Raw genomic sequence first — 21860 nt, 5'->3', positions numbered from 1 at the left:
CCATTCTCTATGTAACCATCAACTCCTTGATTAATCAAGAACCTATCAACCTCTGCTTTAAATATACTCAATGACTTGGCTTCGACAGCTGTCTGTAGCAATGAATTCCATAGATTCACCACCCTCTGGCTGAAGAAATTCCTCCACATCTCTGTTCTATTTGTCTAACTTCCTCTTGAAAGCCAAAATGGAACCTTCAAGCACTACATCTGCAGGCAGCATATTCCCCCCCACCCACCCTGGAATAACTCCAGGTTGTTTTGCATCAGAATACTGGATGTAACAAAGACCCTGGGAGCTGACTATAGTTGAGGCGATGGTCTTCCCGAGGAAATGGGAAGACAAGAAATGAGTGCAGTGTGCAGCGTGCAGTCTCACATCACATCCCAGTTTGCTGAACTGCACTGAGAAAGAGCAGAGCTTACTCGGGAATCTCTGGGAAGAGGAGAGGATTCTAAATCCAATGGTGAAAAGTCTTCAAGAGAGTCAAGGAATATCAGGCTTATTCAGGAGGAAATCTCAAATTTAAGGGAACAGATGGATCAAAAAGACAGAATACAATGCAGATGGAAAACAGATGTGTCGATCCTACACACAGTATTTGCGAATGGCAGTAAACTGTTTTTCACCTGACTACTGATGCAACTATTCAAGTCCCAAAATTGGACTTCCACAACTTCTGTAGGTCCCAAACAGAACGCAGTCTCCTCTGAAATTATTCACTCTAATCATAACACAGAGCTGTGTGTCTTTAATTACCACATTGTTCCACAGGGACTTCTTTTTATGCTGTATATTAATGATCTTGATGATGGAATAGATAGATGGCTTTGTTGCCAAGTTTGCAGATGATACGAAGACTGGTGGAGGGGCAGGTAGTGTTGAGGAAATAGGTAGGATGCAGAAGGACTTAGACAGATTAGGGAAAAGGCAAGAAAGTAGCAAATGAAATTCAATGTTGGAAAATACATGGTTATGCACTTTGGCAGTATAAATATTTTATTTGCAGACTATTTTATAAACAGTGAGAAAAACCAAACATCTGAGCTGCAAAGGGACTTGAGAGTCCTTGTGCAGAACACCCTGAAGGATAACTTGCAGGTTGAGTTGGTGGTGAGGAAGGCAAATGCAATGTTGGCATTCATTTCAAGAGGTCTTGAATACAAGAGCAGGGATGTGATGCTGAGGCTTTATGAGGCATTGGTGAGGCCTCACCTTGAGTATTGTGAACAGTTTTGGGCTCCTCATCTCGGAAAAGATGTGCAGACATTGGAGAGGGTCCAGAAGAGGTTCACAAGGATATTCCAGGAATGAAAGGGTTATCATGTGAGGAACGTTTGATGGCTCTGGGCTTGTACTTACTAGAATTTAGAAGGATGGTGGTATCTCATTGAAATCTTCCAAATGTTGAAAGGACGAGACAGAGAAGATGTGGAAAGGATGCTTCCCGATGTGGGGAAGTCTGGGACAAGAGCTCACAGCCTCAGGACAGAGGGGTAAGTCCATTTAAAACAGAGGTGCAGAGGAATTTCTTTAGCCGGAGGGTGGTGAATTTGTGAAATTTCTTACCACATGCAGCTGTGGAGGCCAGATCATTGGGTGTATTTAAGGCAGAGACTGGTTATTGATTGGACACGGCATCAAAGGTTACGGGGAGAAGGCCAGGGAGGGGCAAAAAGGATCAGCCGTGATGGAATGGTGGAGCAGACTTGCTGGGCCAAATGGCCTAATTCTGCTTCTATGCCTTATGGAGATATGTTTTATGTTGTAGAGATGGGAAGGGTGGAAACTCTGAGTGAGGGGTCGCTGATAGGGTGATAGGATGCTGCTCTGTCTAATCCCCTTGTTCTTCCCAGACTTTGCACATCAGGTCTCTCCTCGCAAGATATCTTTCACCAAGCACGCTGATTGCCAGTGACTTTGTAACATGTGCAATAAAGTAGGAATTCTCAGAAAATTTCTCATGTGAGTGTTGAGTGTTGGTGAATAGTGAATGTTTTGAAAGCTCTAGCAGTAAGGATGTACCAGGGAATGGATGATCTGTCTAGACGGCCTGTGAACACTGCATCCTGGTGCGTGCCTCAATAATAAACCAATCACCAAGCGAGAGACCAGCGGCCCTGTGCTTGGTATTTCGAAGACCCCGATCCACTCTATCCAGCCTTTTAACATTGTTTCACAGTCTCAGAATAGAGGGACATCCATTTCGAACAGAAATGAGAAGGAATTCCTTCAGCCAGAGGGTGTTGAATCTGTGGAATTTGTTGCTACGGTCAGCTGTGGAGGCCAAGTCATTGAGTATGTTTAAAGCAGAGGTTGATAGGTTCTTGATTAATCAGGGTGTCTAAGACTACGAGAGAGATAAATCAGCCATGATAGACTCAATGGGCCAAATGGCCTAATTCTGCTCCTACATCTTATGGTTTAAGTACGAATGCTACAGAGAAGATACAATAGGGTCTTTTGGATACGATAGGGTATTTTAAGAGATTCTTGGATAGGTACATAGAGCTTAGAAAAATAGAGGGCTATGGGTAACCCTATGTAATTTCTAAAGTAAGTACGTGTTCATCACAGCATTGTGGGCAGAAGGGCCTGTATTGTGCTGTAGGTTTTCTGTGTAAGATGCTGGTGATGGAACTGGAGAGTTGTGCAGACTGAGTGGGTTGAATCCACTGTATTTATTTAGTGATACCGTGTGTAACAGGCCCTTCTGGCTGTGCTACCCAGCAATCCCCGAGTTTATCTCGCCTAATCAAGGGACAGTTTACAATGGCCAATTGACCTACTAACTGGTATGTCTTTGAGCTGTGGGAGGAAAACCACACATTCCACAGGGTGCCCCTACAGGCTCCTCAGGGATGACGTCAGAATTGAACCCTGAACTCTGATGTAATAGCATTGCACTAATCATGATGTTATCATGGTGCCCAAAAGGCCTTGTTTTGCTGAGACCATCAATGAATGACCATTTCAGTGTTTCAGAATTTAAACAGGGTTTTTAATGGATTATTAAGGACAACAAATTATGCCACATGACTCCACAAACCATCTGCTGGAAACGCTCTGCAGCAAGCCGAGCGGCGACTGTGAGAGGAAAGTAATCACTGACGTTTCAGGTTGAAACCTTGCATTACAACTGAAGGTGCAGATCAGAGCTGAGATAAAGAGAAAAGATGTTAACCTTATACAAACACCAATCTTTAGAGTCACAGAACAATCCAGCACAGTAACCGGCCCTTCAGCCCATCTGGTTCATGCCGATCTATTAACTTAACCTGGTCCCATCAACCTGCACCCAATCCATAACCTCCACTCCACGTAACCATATGACATAGGAGCAGAAATAAGCTCTTTGGCCCATCGAGTCTACTCCACCCTTCAATCATGGCTGATCCTTTTTTCCCCTCCTCAGCCCCACTCCCCGTAACCTTTGATGCCGAGTCCAATCAAGCTCTGCCTTAAATACACCCACAATCTGGCCTCCACAGCTGCCTGTGGTAATAAATTCCACAAATTCACCCACCCTCTGGCTAAAAAAATTTCTCCGCAGCTGTTTTAAATTTACTCTCCTTTATCCTGAGGCTGTGCCCTCTTGCCCTAGACTCCCTACCATTGGAAACATCATTTCCATATCTATTCTGTCTAGGCCTTTCAACATTCAAAAGGTTTCAATGAGATCCCCCTTCATCCTTCGGAATTCCAGCGAGTACAGACCCAGACCTATCAACTGTTCCTTGTATGATAACCCTTCCATTCCTGGAATCATCCTTGTGAACCTCCTCTGGACCCTCTCCAATGCCAGCACATCTCTTCTCAGCTGAGGAGCCCAGAATTGTTCACACTACTCAAAGTGTGGCCTCTCCAGTGCCTCATAAAGCCTCAGCATCACATCCTTGCTCTTGTATTCTAGACTCTTGAAACGAATGCCAACATTGCGTTTGCCTTCCTCACCACCGACTCTGTCTGCAGAAGGAGAGATTCAGGATGTATATTGTATACGTTTCTCTGACATTAAATGTACCTATTGAAACCTTTAGTGAGTTCTGCACAAGGACTCCCAAGTCCCTTTGCATTTTTGGATTTTCTCCGTTTAAAAAATAGTCCACACATTTATTTCTAGTACCAAAGTTCATGACCTTGCATTTTCCAACATTGCATTTTATTTGTCACTCTCTTGCCCATTCTCCTACTTTGTCTAAGTTCTTCTGTATCCTACCTGTTTCCTCAACACTACCTGCCCCTTCATCAATCTCCATATCATCTGCAAACTTGGCAACAAAGCCATCTATTCCATCATCTAAATCATTGATATACAACATAAAAAGAAGTGGTCCCGACACCAACCCCTGTGGAACACCACTAGATACTGGCAGCCAACCAGAAAAGGATAATTTTATTCCCACTCGCTGCCTCCTACCAATCACCCAATGCTCTTACCTGTAACTTAGTAACAATCCTGTAATACCATAGGCTCTTAACTTGGTAAGCAGCCTCATGTGTGGCACCTTGTCAAAGGCCTTCTGAAAGTCCAAATATACAACATCAACTGCACCCTCTTTATCTATCCTACTTGAAATCTCCTCAATGTTCCCATCCACCTTTCCCTTAAACATCGACCTCGCATTCACTCCTTGCACTGGCACCTCTCACCACCCTCTCAGTGAAGAAGTTTCCTTCATGATCCCCTAAAACACTTCACCCTTTACCTATGACCTTTAGTTCTAGTCTCACACAACCTCAATGATTTACTTCATCTATACCCCTCATAACTGTACAAAATCACCTTCCTTTCCATGAGTCTTGACTTCAGAAGGTTCAGTAGAGTGCCTCTTCTTGGTCCCCAGAATATCAGAACGCACACCAAATTATTCAGTTTTTTTAACAAGTTGAGCTTTGAGACATCGAGAGGTGAAAAGCTGCGAGTTCAACCTCACTGGCAGTGACCACCGGTCAGCCACTCCAAACAACCCGAGTCCTGGATGAACTAAGGATTGAAAGAATTGAGGGAGAGGCCACTGAAAATGTTATGATTTATTTTTTTACTATTTTGATGACAGTACGATCATGCACACAGTGAGAAGGAGCACAGTTAGTTTCAAGGCACATGTGAGGGAATTGGTCAAACCTAACTGATTTCACTGTACAGTAGAGCCAGATCTGCAGTCAGTACAGGCTTCACCACAGCACAAGACTTCACTTCAGCCAGCTTCAACACCTCAGCTAATACAAACAGAAAGCCACTATTCACTAACACACAAGTCACTGGCTATGTGTAATTACTTCATTCTCCTTTACACCTGTGTACTGGAAATGACATTAAACAATCTTGAATTGCTTGAAGTAAATAAGAGGTAGTGTATCCTGTTAACATGCAGCCATGGTCAGTTACATATACAGTTCTATAGGTTACACCAGACAGGTAACAGCAGCAGATTATACAGGCTGAATAAAACATCAGGGATCATTTCAAAAATTATGCATGAAACAGAAAATATGCAATAACATAGGTATAATGCACTGGCCATGATTATAACAGGATGGTTCACAATAGTCTCTGGATTTTGCAAGCACTCTTTGTAAGCCATTGCTCATCAGTAACGTAGTAGTATGAACTGAAACTACGTGGTGTCATTATGCAGTGATAAGCGTCTACTGAATGTAACTTTTACATTACCAAGCCAAGGTTCAGTGTACCAGAATAGACGATGTGAACCGCAACTCAGTCAGTGTAACTCCCCTTTGTTTTACAGTCCCACATTAATTGTGACCTATTCACACCAGATGAACCCGGGTTGGCGGGATCTTGTTTCAATCCCAAACAATTTGTCAGCATGTACAGTTTCAGTGGAACAATTTTTACACCCACTGGGGTAAAATACAAGTCGAAGTGGAATTTCTGTTGCTTGCTCCCTATAACAATTGGGTAAAAGTGGAAGAAAAGTACAATCTGCAAGCTTTAGTGTTGATTATCTATGAAACTCTTTAATTCTAATGTCCAAAAATAGTAGAACAAATGGGAATTGGTGACAAGCCTCCATACTGAACAAAAAGGCGGCAACATTAAAGGCAACTGCTTGTGTAAAGCTCTGAATGGAATCATCCGATAGACCCGTTCAGGACGTCTACAGCTGAAATCCAGGCACAGCCATGGCACTTCAGTAAACAACAACAGCTTCCTCCCCTCCACTATCAGGCTTCTGAATGGACAATGAACCCATGAGTACTATCTCACTACTTTCCCTCTATTTTTGCACTACTTATTTAATTTAATTTTTCTATATGTAGTTATTATTGTAATTTATAGTATTTATTATTATGTATTGCAATGTACTACTACTAATATGACAAAAAAAACCAAATTTCACAACATATGCCAGTGACACTAAACCCGTTTCTGACTGAAGAACCTGGAGGAAAAGGCAAAGAGGTGGAGAGAAGTTGTTCGAGCCCTCTAAGCTGAAACTGAAGCACAACTCCAGACTTCGACAAACACTCACTGAAAGAGCCACTAATCGAGGATAGCACATTGTCCACGGAGAGGGCTTGCTGATATTTGTACTGGAGTCAATATTCCTCTGCCTTCCCCTCTAGGCTCAGACAGAGGTCGCTGAACAGGGTCTGATGAGCTGATCTCCCTAGCTCACTTATCTGCTCAGTGCTTTTCCTCACTGACCAAGGATTTAGATATTTCACTCAAGGTGCCATTTGAAATTTGGTTTTGGTAATGCAACAAGTTGGCATGCTCTGGCTCCATCTCGAAATGCTTTCCTCAAAATCTGCCTCTAAATATTCCAAAACAGCACATTTTAAGGGTTACAGTTTAGCATTCTGAATGCAATATGATAGGATGACTCATATGGCAACAGTGCCAATGGTCATTGAGAATGAAACTTTAATGCCACCCTTAAAATTCAACAGATTACTGACTGTGCTTGCTTATTGTACAATTACAATTTTATCTAGTGAAGGTCACAATCACATCTGGGTGAATTTGGACCTCTCACAAAGCTGGAGTTTGCTCATCGGAATGCAGGGTCAGATGTGCATAGTATGAAATCAGAGTCACTGAGACTTGCTCCCATGTTGGGAGAATAACAATTCATGACAGTCACAAAGGAAACAAGCACAGGAACACACAGAAATCCATGTGGGCATTGAATTAAAGGCTGTCCATTTCTTAACATCTGAAAGATTCATAGACAATGATCAAATATTCGTGTCATCACGTTTCATTGCCTACTGTTGCCTGCAGCCTTGTACCTTGATACATTACTCTGCAACCCTTGCATCAGTGATCACCCTGCAGATCAAAATGACATCAAACCACTACAGCCTGGCTCTCCATTAGGGCAGTGGATTGCATGGGAGGGGAAGTTAACCATACAAAGTGAAGAGCACATTGCTCCCTCCTCCCCAACCTTATCTGAATAGCAGCCATTCATTCAGCTAGTTCCTGGTTGCCATGGTGATGGGTTCTTTAAGGCCTGGAGACTTTACTTGCACCCAGTTCAGCCAAACTATGGAATGACAATGATTCTGTGCGACTCCCATCAGGAAATGCCCGAGTCTCTTACTTCTCTTTCTAGGTGAAAACAGCATTGCTGTTGCCTGATTTTCCAATGGGAAAGCTGACTTGATGCTAATGCCAAAAGCAATGATGTTTTAGAGCAGCAAACACATGTGAAGCTCAGTTTCTAAGGAACAATTATTTTAAACCTATGAGGACAAAAACACAATTCATTAATAAACTGCCTCTTAATCCAATCAGCTAACAACACCATGATAGTCCATGGCAGCACAGGAGGGTGCAGATACTGGAACCTGGACCACCCCAAGCCACTGTAACTTTCCGAGATCTGCAGTACTGAGCACTCTGCTGATTGCCACCCTGCAACTGCTCTGCCGCAGCTCATTACCAAGAACAACACAGAAAGCATTAAAAACCCAAAAAAAACTCAACTAGTGCCATTCAAATAATATTTTACCCTTAATATAACTGGGTAAAATTGCAAATTAAAGTTAAAACAATCATTTTGAAGGGGGCATATCTGTCTCCTTCTCAGGTCCTCATTATAGCATTCCCCTCTCTCTTCTTGGTTATATAAGAAGCACTTTGCATGAAAATCAGTTTGCGCTCTCTGGTTTTGCCTTGTTCCAATTTTCAGATTTCTTTGTTCTCTGCTACAGGTTTAGACTCTTGTTTTCTCTTTATCTTCGTTTGCCAACCCCTCTAATCAAAATCTGCCCACTATCACTGTTCACAGAAGTGTTTACATTGGCCATTCCCACTGATACTCTCCTGAACATTGCAACATCCATAAAAGAAAATATTCTATAAAGCAATCTTTTAGACTCATATCATCTACACATTCTCTATGTCAACTATCTGCATCAAACTGAAGGAAATGCTTTTGGGCAAAGGACATCCCTATGCTACAAGTCAAGGCTGAGCTGTACACAAAGCTCCATTTCTTTTAATCCAACAAGCAATGGACAAAGCTGAAAAACCTGAACTGGTCTGATCTGAGTCACCAAACCTTTCTGAGTCAACCCTCAGAGCTAAGTACAGAAGTCTTTCTCAATGGACCAACCAAAGAATGTTCTTAAGTAATACTCAGTTAAACAAGACATAAAATTAGCAGAATAAACATAAAATATTTTTGTTTTTATATAAGCAGCAGTTATTAAAATTAGAAAGATATAAATAAAAAATGAATTCATTCTGGTGTGTAGACTATTAACAATGATGCCACAAAATATATATCATATTTAATACACACTCCAGTCACTATCACACAGCTTGAAATATTGTGCAATATTATCAGAAAGCTTTAGGCAATGTAACAACAACAGCAGCTGAATGGATTAAATTTAGCATAATCCTGAGCTGCTGAGTTTCAGACAAGCCAGGAATTTGTTAAAATAGAACAGGTGTATGCTTCAGTACGTGGAAGATATCAGCTTAGACTATTGCCTTTTGCGATAACTGAACACATGAAGGGAAATAGGATGTGTGTCACAAATCTACGGAAAAGTAGATCTTTGTAAGTGTTGGGTTAGACCAGGGATTCCCAACGTGTGATCCACGAACCCCTTGGTTAACGGTAAGGCTCACTGGCGTAAAAAAAAGTGGCTGGGAACCCCCGGATTAGACTGTAGAATTGTTATTTTGTTTTGCAGTTTAACAATTGATTACCTGCTTGTATTTTTATAACTTATATACATGTAACTGTTTAGTATGTTTCCTAGTGGTCACAGTATGTATATGCAATTGACCAGTCTGCCCTCCAGTGGTCACAGTATGTATATACAATTGTTCAGTCTGTCCTCTAGTGGTTACAGTTCTTTGAAAATTCTGGAAGCTTCTCTGGTGCTACGTTATTTGAATGGGGGCTATCTGATTGGTTTAATCTGAAACAAGAGAAAACCTGCAGATGCTGGAAATCCAAGCCACAGACACAAAATGCTGGAGGAACTCAGCAGGCCAGGTAGCATTTATGGAAAAAGTACAGTTGACATCTCAGGCTGAGATCCTTCACTGGGACTCCTAATGAAGGTCTTGGCCTGAAACATTTGATTGTACTCTTTGCCATAGGTGCTGCCTGGCCTGCTGAGTTCCTCCAGCATTTTGTGTCTGTGTTATCTGATTGGTTGGCTCTTAGCTGAAAATTTCAATGGAATGTTTCTTTTCTATGGTATAATAAGAGCTGACTATGCCTCTTTGCCTCTTCTCCCCTTTTCCCTACTAGACCTGTACCTCTCCCTGTTTTCAATTCTCTGTTCTATTACCGCTTAATAAAACAATGGTGAAGCAACACATTTTGTGCTTCTTTCCTGACTTGTGAAAGAACCTTGGACCAAAACCATCAGAATCCAACACATCTCAACTGAACATGTTGCAGTATGCATGTTATTCTTCCACAAACCCAGAATGCCGATATAAGTTTGATGGACTGCCTACTGTTATAGAGAAAAAGCTGCTGAGTGAACAACACTGTGCAAAGTACAAGGCTATAAATGTCCAGTTTCAGTTCTACTTAACCAAACCACAGGCTTAATCTTCCAACTACTCTGCCAAGTTCCTCCTCACCTTGAGCCCCTCCCATCCAAAAGGAACTCAGCAAAATATTAATGAAACCTCTCCTCCCCACGTACGAACACAGAATAACCGGCAGTAGTACTGAAACCCCTCTTCCCAAATGCTCTTCCCACCCCATGTACCGACATAGATTAACTGGCAAGGGAAGGGGAAATCACAGTTTTAATACTGATCTTCCATGAGGTGCCAGCAACTGGGAAATACGGACTGAAGGAAAGTGAGCAATTTATCTTGTGAGAGTTTACATTATCGAACGTGACCTTGTAAAGAATCTGCCAACAACGTGTTACAATGAATTTGTCCTGTTATCCATGACTTCCTTATTTTGGCCTTGTTCAATGGTCAGACAAATTACACAACTCCCTAAATTTCTTATAACAAAATTAATGAGTGAAATTTACTTTGTTCTGAATTCCATGAGTGGGATGTGGTAGATGAGCTAAGATTGTAAGACGCAGGAGCAGAATTGGCCTATCGAGTCTGCACCTCCATTCCAACATGTCTGATATATTTTCCCTCTCAACCCCATTCTCCTGCCTCCTCCCTGTAACCATCGACACCCTGACTAATCAAGATCCTATCAACCTCCACTTTAAATATTCTCAATGACTTGGCCTTCACAGCTGTCTGTGGCAATGAATTCCACAGATTCATCACCCTCTGGCTAAAGAAATTCCCCCTCATCTCTGTTCTAAATGAAACCGTACCCTTCAAATGTTAAGTTATCCATTTATGCCTTTAAGCTGCTGGTGCCAAGGACAAATTGTTAGGGTGGTTTAAAAGTGCCACCTCCTGGTACTATTGCACATTGACATATGATTGTGAAGCTCCAATTCAACAGAAATTAAGTTCCAATGTTCAATGTTTAAACTACTAAATGCTGAAAATGCCTTTCAGTAGCCAGATGGAAGACTGAAGCAGCGCGTCTGAGTCTTGCCAATGCTGACAGGACAGCAGGGCAAAGAGCCAGCCACCTCTCACTAACTTTCATCCAACAAGGCAAGAGATGAAAAGCACTAACATGTCAAAGTGTGGTCAAATATCCAGTGCACTAGTTATTATAATCGTATTTGCACCTGGTTTCCACGAGAAGAAGGAACAAATACAGATTATTCCCAGGCCAGAGTCATAGTTAAGTTTAGGGTGGTGCATAGGTGTAGCTTTTCAAAATAACTTGAATAACATATTCCTTCTGCAAGTAAATCACATGAGCTAGTGCAATTATTAAACCAAAAATATGAAGCAGATTTTACTTGGATGCATTGTCCATTCAGCCTGCAATACTGGTACACAATGACTTTTGATTTGATTCAGAAAAGTCTTAAGTTTTTGATTCATGGTAGTCTGAGGAGCAGTGGATGGAATCCATAAAACATGCCCACTTACCTTACCCCTACTGTTTCTTTAACATATCAAATGCTCAGAGAAGGAGTTCCAACAACTCCCTTCTGCTTCTTCATCTAAAATTAGCCAAAGACAGGTTCAATGTCGAGTGCAACTGAAACTCAGAAATGCCGAGCAAATACTGAAGCCCTCTCATCATGGGAAAGAACTCGGGACCCCCTACACTTGTTAATGCAAGTCTGGGAAATAAACAAAAACATCCAACAGATTGGTCAAAGGAAATTTCCTTATTTCTTCTTCTTCAAGAGAAGACTAGGGTAAAAGTAATGCTTATTGATAACACTGCATTGTAAACATCACAAACAGATGAGGCTCTACAGCTATTTTCACTGAGTTTTTCTCACGCTTTCTTTCAAATCAGGAGATGCATGGAAGTATATTGTTAACATCTATGAAATTTAATAATAATAAGACCATGTACGATATTACATCACCATACCTCTTCTTAGAATCTACGTTGTGTATTTTCAGAAGCTATTTATCTTACAAGTAAATATGCTGCAATCCTCACTTTACCACACTCAATTTTACCCTTCTGAAAAGGAGAGCTTTCATTTACTGAGAACTTCTTTTGTCAGATAAAGCCTACAGCAATGTCTTGTCCCAAAAACTCAATCATATTCTTGCAAACTGACAGAATGGGTCTCACTGGAGTTTAACCAACCATGGATTTCACAGAACTCTTGGAACAGTGTGCAGCTCCTGACAGGAAACTACACAGTAATTTGAAAACGGGCTCCTGTGCACTGACTGAGGTGAAGTCTCACGGGGGAGAGAAATGCAGTGCCCAAATTAATCGAATGAAAATAAAGGGATTCCTGTTGAGCTGAATTAGCCAATTAAGGTTGATTCCCGTTCCAGAATGGTAAATCCCTAACAAAGCAATTTTTGCTAATATCAATGCTTGAGAAGAACTAGGTTGAGTATCCAAACTTTGATGCGAACTGCTCCTCAAGAAACCTTTCTTTACTGTGCTCCAGTTCCTGCACCAACCTGTGAAGTCATTCAAACAAACTTAAGTTGGTCTATTGATTTAAGAAATTGGATCGTGTTGACCCCCAATAATGATTTTTTTTTTGCTTGGGTTTAGTCAGTAGTTATTGCGAGGAAGCTTTAGTTGCCATTGGGGCAACACAGTTCTGAAAGTTGGGTGGCAAAGCTGAATTGCAAGTTAGCCTCTGGTGCTGCAGCCTCTTGCTGTTGCTGGGGTCATCTTCCATAAGCCATGCCTCCTTTGTCGTCATGGTCACAAAACCTGAGGCGGCAGAACAGGCCCGGTCCCCACAGATGCTTGCAGCCTGCTCAGGCCCAGTATTGTTCTGGCCGAATGGAGGCAACTCTGGGTTTTGATCTTGCAGTACAACTTGAATGTGGTTTATCAGTTCAGTGAAGAACTCCGGAACGCCTTCATATCCTGCAACAAACACAAGGTACATGATTGTTTCCCTGATACCAGCATTTTTTGCTGCTTATTTTAGGAAATTGAATCAATACGTAGAAGGGATCACGCTTCCCTGAGAAAGTTTCTATTGACTGATTAGGATTGGCCTGATGGACATCACGGCCTGGACGTTTCCTTGCAGTGCCAGCCACATTTTAAGCTGAGGCATCCACATCTCTGGATTCAAAACAGTGCGTAGGAATCAAAACTAAAGTCACTTTCAGGTGTAACAGTTCCGATAACCAATAAACATCACCCCAATCAGGGCACATCTTGGCCTGACATGGTGAGAACAAAGATTGCAGGCATGGTGGGGATATGGGTAGAAGACTACAATGGTTAGAGATGCTGGGGAAGGATGAATATTTTCAGCATTTTCTGTTTTCATTGGAGGTTTCCAGAATCTACAGTTTTTTTTGGACTTTCAAGGAAGAACTCTGTCTGCACGGTGGTGAGGGGATAGTCAGACGGGGGCCTGTGGGTTGGGCTGACAATATGGATCGGTGCAGTTGGTGAATGTAGCACCAGAGGGCTTTAGAATAGAGAAACATCTGTTTAGAACAGAGATGAGGGGGAATTTCTTTATCCAGAGGGTGGTGAATCTGTGGAATTCATTGTAACAGACAGCTGTGGAAGCCAAGTCACTGGGTATATTTAATGCAGAGGTTGATAGGTTCTTGATTAGTCAGGGCGTTAAAGGTAACGGGGAGAAGGCAGAAGAATGGGTTTGAGAGGGATCATAAATCAGCCATGATGGAATGGTAGAGCAGAGTAAATGGGCTGAATGGCCTAATTCTGTTCCCATGTCTGATGGTGTATTACATCATACCAGGAGATGAAAGCATGGTGTTCACCTGTTGAGGATCACAAGCTAGCTCTGTACTGGGAATACTGCACAGATCCAAAAGCAAGAAACAATAGCTTCTCCTGGGAAAACACTGTCCTAGTTTTCCCAAAATTGCCCAAACAAGAATGGGTTTAGCTGTGTGCAATCGATGAATAAACTATTTCAGACTTTAACTCCCACCAGAAAGTGTCAGTCAGGGGTGTCGATAACTACCCTGCAATGTTTACTTGCTCCATTCGATCTAACAACACTGGAATAAGAAAATAATTCAAGTCTTTTACTTTATTTTAGCTAACTCCACCATGGACCATCCCAAGCCCGACCGCAAAAGAAGGCTTGGGCATTGAACTAGAAACCCCATCACGCAGAAACCCAGAGCTACAGAAATGCCAACAGAAGCTGCAGAGATCTCATCCCTGGGAGAAGGAGGGTTCTAAAGAAGGACTACACCCAGGGCAACTTGCAAGACTAGCCAGGACAGAGGACTCTGGTGAGCTGCTATTGGCAGCCGATGCCCCAGTAGTGGTGACTGGCTCAACCATTCACACCCCTCTCTATATCAGTGGCACAGCAGTGGATACTGCAAACAGTTTCAAACCCCTGCAAGTGCACATCTTAAATACCCTGTGTCAGAACACAGTACACGCGATTAGGAAAGCTCACCAACATCTCTACTTTCTGAGGAGAGCTGGACTTTGTACCTCTATACTCAAGTTATTCCACAGAACACTCTAACAAGCTGCATCACTGTACGGTATGGAAACTGCGCTGCGGAGAACACTAAATCCAGAATAGCCTTGTCCCTGGTCGGCTCTCGTACAATTCTACAGAACATCCTAACAAGCTGCATCACTGTACGGTATGGAAACTGCGCTGCGGAGAACAAGGCAACTCCACAACGGATCGTGAAGACAATCCAACGCGTCACTGCCACTGGCCTACCAGCCATCAAGGACAAAAGGACAAGGGAGAGGTGCCAGAAAAGGACCAGTAACATCATGAAGGATCCCATGCACCCTGCTTGGAATGTCTGTCCCACTCCCATCAGGGAGGAGGCTACTTAGCATCCACACCAGGCGCACCCGACTCAAAAACAGTTACTTTCCACAAGCAGTGAGGCTGATCAACACCTCCACCCTCTAACCCACCCACCACATCCCCAACCACCACTACTTTAACATTTCCTGTCAGTAACCTAATGTCACTTTATGAACATACAGTCAATGTATGTAAGTTATCCTACAAATTTATATTTATTGTGTTCTTTATCTTATTGTGCTGTATCGGATCCGGAGTAACAATTATTTTGTTCTCCTTTACACTTGTGTACCAGAAATGAATTTAAGTACTGGAAGTAAAGTATTTTAGCTAATAGAAAATAGAAAAATGTTCACTTCTAAGCATTCATTAACAATATTCTACAACATGAAATCTGTCTGCTCATCACCATCAGTCCCTGAGTTAGTCCCAGCATAATCAACTTAAGTACAAATGAGCCCTTAAACATTTCTTTCCAAATTTGCCACAGCTGCAGTAAACATTCCCACTTTTTTTACAAGTTTTTCTTAAAAAGAGTTCCAGATATTCCTGCACATCATCATGCAGGGAGAGAAGGATATACTGTACCCCTTCCTCTCTCCTGAGCTAAGCATTTCTAATTTTTGTTTTAACTTGGGGATAAAGGATCTTTCTGAAGAAAGGTTTCTCTGTTCACACATGAGATACAATTAGAAGTTGGCTCTGATTTTTGAAAGTATTTCTCATGATTTGGTTCCCATGAGAAACATTCTTTACTGTTCAAACTGAATCTAGTCTTTAATTTCAGTGATTGTAGTAAGAATCATTCCTGAAATCAGACAAATTAAAATCACACTCTCTTTTGGACATGGTCCAACACATCCCTGATCCAAACACATCGGTGTTTCATGATATTCCACATAAATTTTTCAAAGCTGTTCATGTACATAAATAATCTTTATTATGAATTCAAGATTGTTTAATGCCATTTCCTCGACATGTATAAAGTAGGTCAAAAAAATTATTACTCCTGACCCGATGCAGCTTAAAATAAACACAATAAGATAAAGAACATAATATTAATACAAAATAAATATTAAATACTTAAGATAGCTTATATACATCAATTGATTAAATGTCCATAACATGAAGTTAGGCACAGAAGTGTTTGTGCATAAGGTGACTCTGACAGGAAATGATAAGGTAGTGGTGGTTGGGGGTGTGAGGGGGTGGGTTAGTGGGTGGAGAAGTCGATCAGCCTCACTGCTTGTGGAAAGTAACTGTTTTTGAGTCTGGTGTGGATGCTTCGTAGCCTCCTCCCTGACGGGAGTGGGACAGACAGTCCATGAGCAGAGTGGGTGGGATCCTTCATGACCTTACCAGAGCTTTCTCTGCAGTAGGCGGAAATATCCCATTGTCACTGAAGTTTCTCACTCATGCAGGAGAAACGTAAAGAGGGGTTGTTTTCATCAGTTACCATCCAGAATCAACTGAAGGTCACAAACTTTAATGAGATACAGGACTTGCCTAAAAGACCCATCCTTCAAATCAATGTAGATGGATTTGAGTGGGATTAGTTACAGCTTGTACACCTGCATCACAGCCACTCACCTCCTTACATAAAACAATGCAAATGAGTATGCACAGGCTCTCTCAGTTGCATGACGCCTCGATTTGCCCTCTCATCATTCTCCTCCGCCTCTTTTCTACTATAAATCACAGATATCCTGGGCCTTTTGCAGTTGGTTTGCACTGGAATTCCAGTACACGAGTGTGATGGAGGGTGCTGGAGTGACTGCAAGTCAGGCCACACAGGCTGAAGACATCAGCATCCTGCTCTGGTTCCTGTGTTGACATTGACAATGCAGCTCAAACAGACAGTCCAGGACAGCAAACATCCATCGCGTTCGTCCCGAAGTATCAAACATACATGTGTGCCCTTTAAGACCATAAGATATAGAGATAGAATAAGGCAGGTTGGCCCATTATATCTGCTCCACCATTCCATCATGGCTAGTTTATTATCCTTCTCAACTCCAATCTCCTGCATCCTTTGATGCCCCTACTAGTCAAGAACCTGTAAACCTCTGTTTTAAAAATACCCAATAACTTAGCTTCCACAGCCATCTGTGACAATGAAGTCCAGATTCACCGCCCTCTGGCTAAAGAAATTCCTTCTAATCTCTGTTCTATATGGATCTTGCTCTATTCTGAGGCCTTGCCCTTTTGTACTAAACTCACCCACTATTGGAAGCATCCTCTCCACATTCATTCTATCTGGACCTTTCAATATTCAATTGGTTCCAACGAGCTTGCTCTTCATTCTTCTGAACTCCAGCAAGTACAGGTCAGAGCCATCAACAAATCCTCATGTGTTAACCCTTTCATTCCGGGGATCATTCCTGTGAGCCTCCTCCAAAGCCAAAGCCAGTATATCTTTTCTTAGATAAAAGGCCCAAAACTGTTCAAAATACTCCAATGCCTTATAAAGCCACAGCATCACATCTTTGCTTTTATATTCCAATCCTCTCAAAATGAATTCTCTCTCCCTAGGTCCACTATATTATTTATGGAACATTGATGATTGAGGACATCAAAGAGAAGGCAGGAGAATGGGGTTGAGAGGGATAATAAATCAGCCGTGATGGAATGTTGCAGCAGACTCGATGGGCTGAGTGGCCTAATTTTGCTCCTGTCTTATGGAATTGGGCGGGCAGTGTCTCTAACAGGTCTGAGATGCTGCCCACACAACTCCACAGTGAACAGTGACAAGGTGGCGTACAGGAGTGAGATACATCAGCTGGTTGAATGGCATCACAGCAACAACTTTGCACTCAAGACAGAAGAACTTGATTGTGGACTTCAGGAAGGACAAGACGAGGGAACACAGATCCGTCCTTATCAGGGATCAGCAATGGAAAGTGTGAGCAATTTCAAGTTCCTGGGTGTTTATATCCCTGAGGTTCTATCCTGGGGCCAATATATTGATGCAGCTATAAAGAATGTAGCAGTTTGAGGAAACTTACTATGCCACCAAAGACTCTCGCAGATTTCTATAGGTGTACTGTGGAGAGCATTTTAACTGGCTGCAGCACTCTCCGGTATGGGGAGTGGGGAGGCTACTGCACAGGATCAAGAATGTTGTAAACTTAGTCACCTTCATCATGGGCACTAGTCTCTGTAGTCTCCAGGGCATCTTCAAGGAGCAATGCCTCAGAAAGGCAGCAGTCATCATAAAGGATGCCCACCATGCCCTGTTCTCATTGCTACTTTCAAGGAGGAGGTACGGGAGCCTGAAGGCACACACTCAACATTTCAGGAACAGCTTTTTGATTTCTGCCATCAGATTTCTGAATGGATAATGAAACCATGACTAGTACCACAATATTTTTCTCTCTTTGTGCGCTCTTTAACTTAACCTTTTTTATACCCACACACTCACTTCTTACTGTATAGTTCTTTATTATTATGTATTGTGATGTACTGTTGCCACAAACAATAACTTTCACGACATACGTCAGTGATTTTGACTACCATAATGCCCATATTCCTATCCCTTTCTTCCTTGTGCATCCCTCTTGTGAGCCTGAGACTTGCTCCCAACGGACAGAGAAATTTTCCCGCTGCCTTAGGAAACTTAGCCAACCTCAGCGAGGAGCAGTGATGCCTCAGTGCCCAGGCTTATGGTGGAATTCCTTCCGAGGACTGAACCAGCAGCTTACCTGGGAATGCATTGATGTCAATGACCGCGTGCTGGCCGGTCTGGTTATTGATGATTACGTCAATGCCAAAGAGGGAAATTCCAAGAGCTTCACGCAGGTTCCTGGATATTTTCCTGATGACTTCATCAGTTGGGGGCCTGCAGACACCTTCCACCATGTCCAGCTACAGAAAGCAGAAACACTAGTCAGCTACACAATGAAAGCACGCGGCTGATCTCCATGGAAACAAAGAAGGGTTCTGCACAGCCCACGATGTTGTGCAGGCCTTTACATCAATTCCTTGACCCATAGCCCTCCATTTTTTATCATCTACGTTTCTGTCTAAGAGTCTCTTAAAAATCCCTAATGTACCTGCCTACCCAGCACGGTGCATCAGGGACTCGTCTCTCTCTGTATGAAAATCCCTAGTGTACCTGCCTACCCAGCACGGTGCATCAGGGACTCGTCTCTCTCTGTATGAAAATCCCTAGTGTACCTGCCTACCCAGCACGGTGTATCAGGGACTCGTCTCTGTCTGTATAAAAATCCCTAGTGTACCTGCCTACCCAGCACGGTGCATCAGGGACTCGTCTCTCTCTGTATAAAAATCCCTAATGTACCTGCCTACCCAGCACGGTGCATCAGGGACTCGTCTCTGTCTGTATGAAAATCCCTAATGTACCTGCCTACCCAGCACGGTGCATCAGGGACTCGTCTCTGTCTGTATAAAAATCCCTAGTGTACCTGCCTACCCAGCACGGTGTATCAGGGACTCGTCTCTGTCTGTATAAAAATCCCTAGTGTACCTGCCTACCCAGCACGGTGTATCAGGGACTCGTCTCTCTCTGTATGAAAATCCCTAGTGTACCTGCCTACCCAGCACGGTGCATCAGGGACTCGTCTCTCTCTGTATAAAAATCCCTAATGTACCTGCCTACCCAGCACGGTGTATCAGGGACTCGTCTCTGTCTGTATGAAAATCCCTAGTGTACCTGCCTACCCAGCACGGTGTATCAGGGACTCGTCTCTCTCTGTATGAAAATCCCTAGTGTACCTGCCTACCCAGCACGGTGCATCAGGGACTCGTCTCTGTCTGTATGAAAATCCCTAGTGTACCTGCCTACCCAGCACGGTGTATCAGGGACTCGTCTCTGTCTGTATGAAAATCCCTAGTGTACCTGCCTACCCAGCACGGTGCATCAGGGACTCGTCTCTCTCTGTATGAAAATCCCTAGTGTACCTGCCTACCCAGCACGGTGCATCAGGGACTCGTCTCTCTCTGTATAAAAATCCCTAGTGTACCTGCCTACCCAGCACGGTGTATCAGGGACTCGTCTCTGTCTGTATGAAAATCCCTAGTGTACCTGCCTACCCAGCACGGTGCATCAGGGACTCGTCTCTCTCTGTATGAAAATCCCTAATGTACCTGCCTACCCAGCACGGTGCATCAGGGACTCGTCTCTCTCTGTATAAAAATCCCTAGTGTACCTGCCTACCCAGCACGGTGCATCAGGGACTCGTCTCTCTCTGTATGAAAATCCCTAATGTACCTGCCTACCCAGCACGGTGTATCAGGGACTCGTCTCTCTCTGTATGAAAATCCCTAATGTACCTGCCTACCCAGCACGGTGCATCAGGGACTCGTCTCTCTCTGTATGAAAATCCCTCATGTACCTGCCTACCCAGCACACCCAGCACTGTGCATCACTCTCTGTATCCAATCGCACTATGCTGTTGTAAAGAATAGTTTCCTCTGTGAGAGACACATGCTTCCACTGAGGTAACAACATTACAACAAAAATGTCATAAATATCTGTAGATCAAACAATACAGTAAATTGCAATACTAGTTTTAAAACATGGGAACATTAACTGCTGATGGTGATTACAGTCTGCTGTGCATTTATTATTTTTTTTACATGGCTTTATCCAATCTGTTTTTAATTTCCCACCGCTAAGATGTACACGAGAAATAGGTGATTGAGCATCTATTGATAAGGTTCCAACGGTCTGATCGAATACCATTGAAAGGAGGAGGAGAGATTGCTCAGTGCCAATGGCTTCTGGTGCAATACAGCAATGGTGGCACTGAGCCCAGTTAGAATGAGAATGGTTATCAGCTTCAAAAGATCAGCTGATCCCACAGCTGAAAACCAGCACATCTTTCAAAGGAGAACTGTGTGTTACCCTATAGATCCTTGAGGGGAAATCTTGCCTGACAAATCTATTGGAATTCTTTGAGGAAATAACAGGCAGAATAGACGAAGGAGAATCAGTGGATGTTGTTTACCAGTATTTTCAGAAGGCCTTTGACAAGATGCCACATATGAGGCTGCTTAACAAGAGCCCAGGGTAATACAGAAGAGATCCCAGCTTGGACAGAAGATTGGCTGTCCGGCAGGAGGGAAGAAAGCAGGCCTGTTCTGGTGACTAGTGGTGTTCCACAGGAGTCGGTATTGGGATCCCTTCTCTCTGCATTATACGTCAATGATTTGAATGATGGAGTTGATGGCTTTGTGGACGATGTGAGAAGAACAGGTAGTGCTGAGGAAGCAGGAAGTCTACAGAAGGATTAGACAGATGGGAAAATAGGTGAAGAAGTGGCAGATACAATATAGTGTACCTTCACACACTTTGGTAGTGGGAATAAAGGCACAGACTGTTTGCTCAATGGGGAGAAAATTCAAAGATCAGAGATGCAAAGGGACTTGGGAGTCCTTGTGCAGGACACCCTAAAGGTTAACTTGCAGGTTGAGCTGGTGGTAAAGAAGGCAAATGCAATGTTAGCATTCATTCCGAGAGGACGAGAAATATAAGAGTAGGGATGTGATGCTGAGGCTTTATAAGGCACTGGTCAGACTGCACCGTGTACTGTGAGCAATTCTGGGCCCCTTTAACAAGTAAAGATGTGCTGGCATTGGAGAGGATCCAGAGGAGGTTCACAAAAATGATTCTAGGAATGAAAGGGTTAATGTACAAGCAGCACTTGATGGGTTTGGGTCTGTGCTTGCAGGAGCAAAGAAGAATGAGAGAGAATCTCAGTGAAACCGATTGAGTATTGAAGGGCTTAGATAGAGTAGATGTGTAGAGGATGTTTCCAATAGTGAGTGAGTCTAGGACCCGAACTCAGAGAGATGTCCCTGTAGAACAGAGATGAGGAAGAATTTCTTTAGCCAGATAGTGGTAAATCTGTGGAATTCATTGTCAGATACTGCTGTTGAAGCAAAGTCATTGCATATATTTAAGACAGAGGTTGGTGGGTTCTTGATTAGTCAGGGTGTCAAAGGTTACAGGGAGAATGGGGTTGAGAGGGATACTAAACCAACGGCCATGGAATGGCGGATCAAGC

The 21860-nt window shown here is 43.0% G+C and overlaps 1 protein-coding gene across 3 annotated transcripts in view; it reads right to left on the bottom strand.

Annotated features, from left to right (window-relative positions):
• Nucleotides 1-2994: 2994 nt before the first annotated feature.
• The window catches only part of LOC132390213 (inositol-tetrakisphosphate 1-kinase-like), a 291953-nt gene continuing 273087 nt past the window's right edge, over nt 2995-21860 (bottom strand). For all 3 annotated transcript variants that reach the window (XM_059962832.1, XM_059962820.1, XM_059962826.1), the window contains exons 10-11: nt 18534-18696; nt 2995-12920 (exon numbers count right to left, since the gene is read on the bottom strand). In XM_059962832.1, coding sequence (XP_059818815.1) covers nt 12604-12920; nt 18534-18696 — 480 coding nt within the window. In that variant the 3' untranslated portion in view covers nt 2995-12603. The remainder of the gene's footprint in view (nt 12921-18533; nt 18697-21860) is intronic.

Source organism: Hypanus sabinus, chromosome 2 (genome assembly GCF_030144855.1).
Source record: "Hypanus sabinus isolate sHypSab1 chromosome 2, sHypSab1.hap1, whole genome shotgun sequence".
Taxonomy (NCBI): Eukaryota; Metazoa; Chordata; class Chondrichthyes; order Myliobatiformes; family Dasyatidae; genus Hypanus; species Hypanus sabinus.
This window is presented reverse-complemented; position numbering and strand designations above follow the sequence as displayed.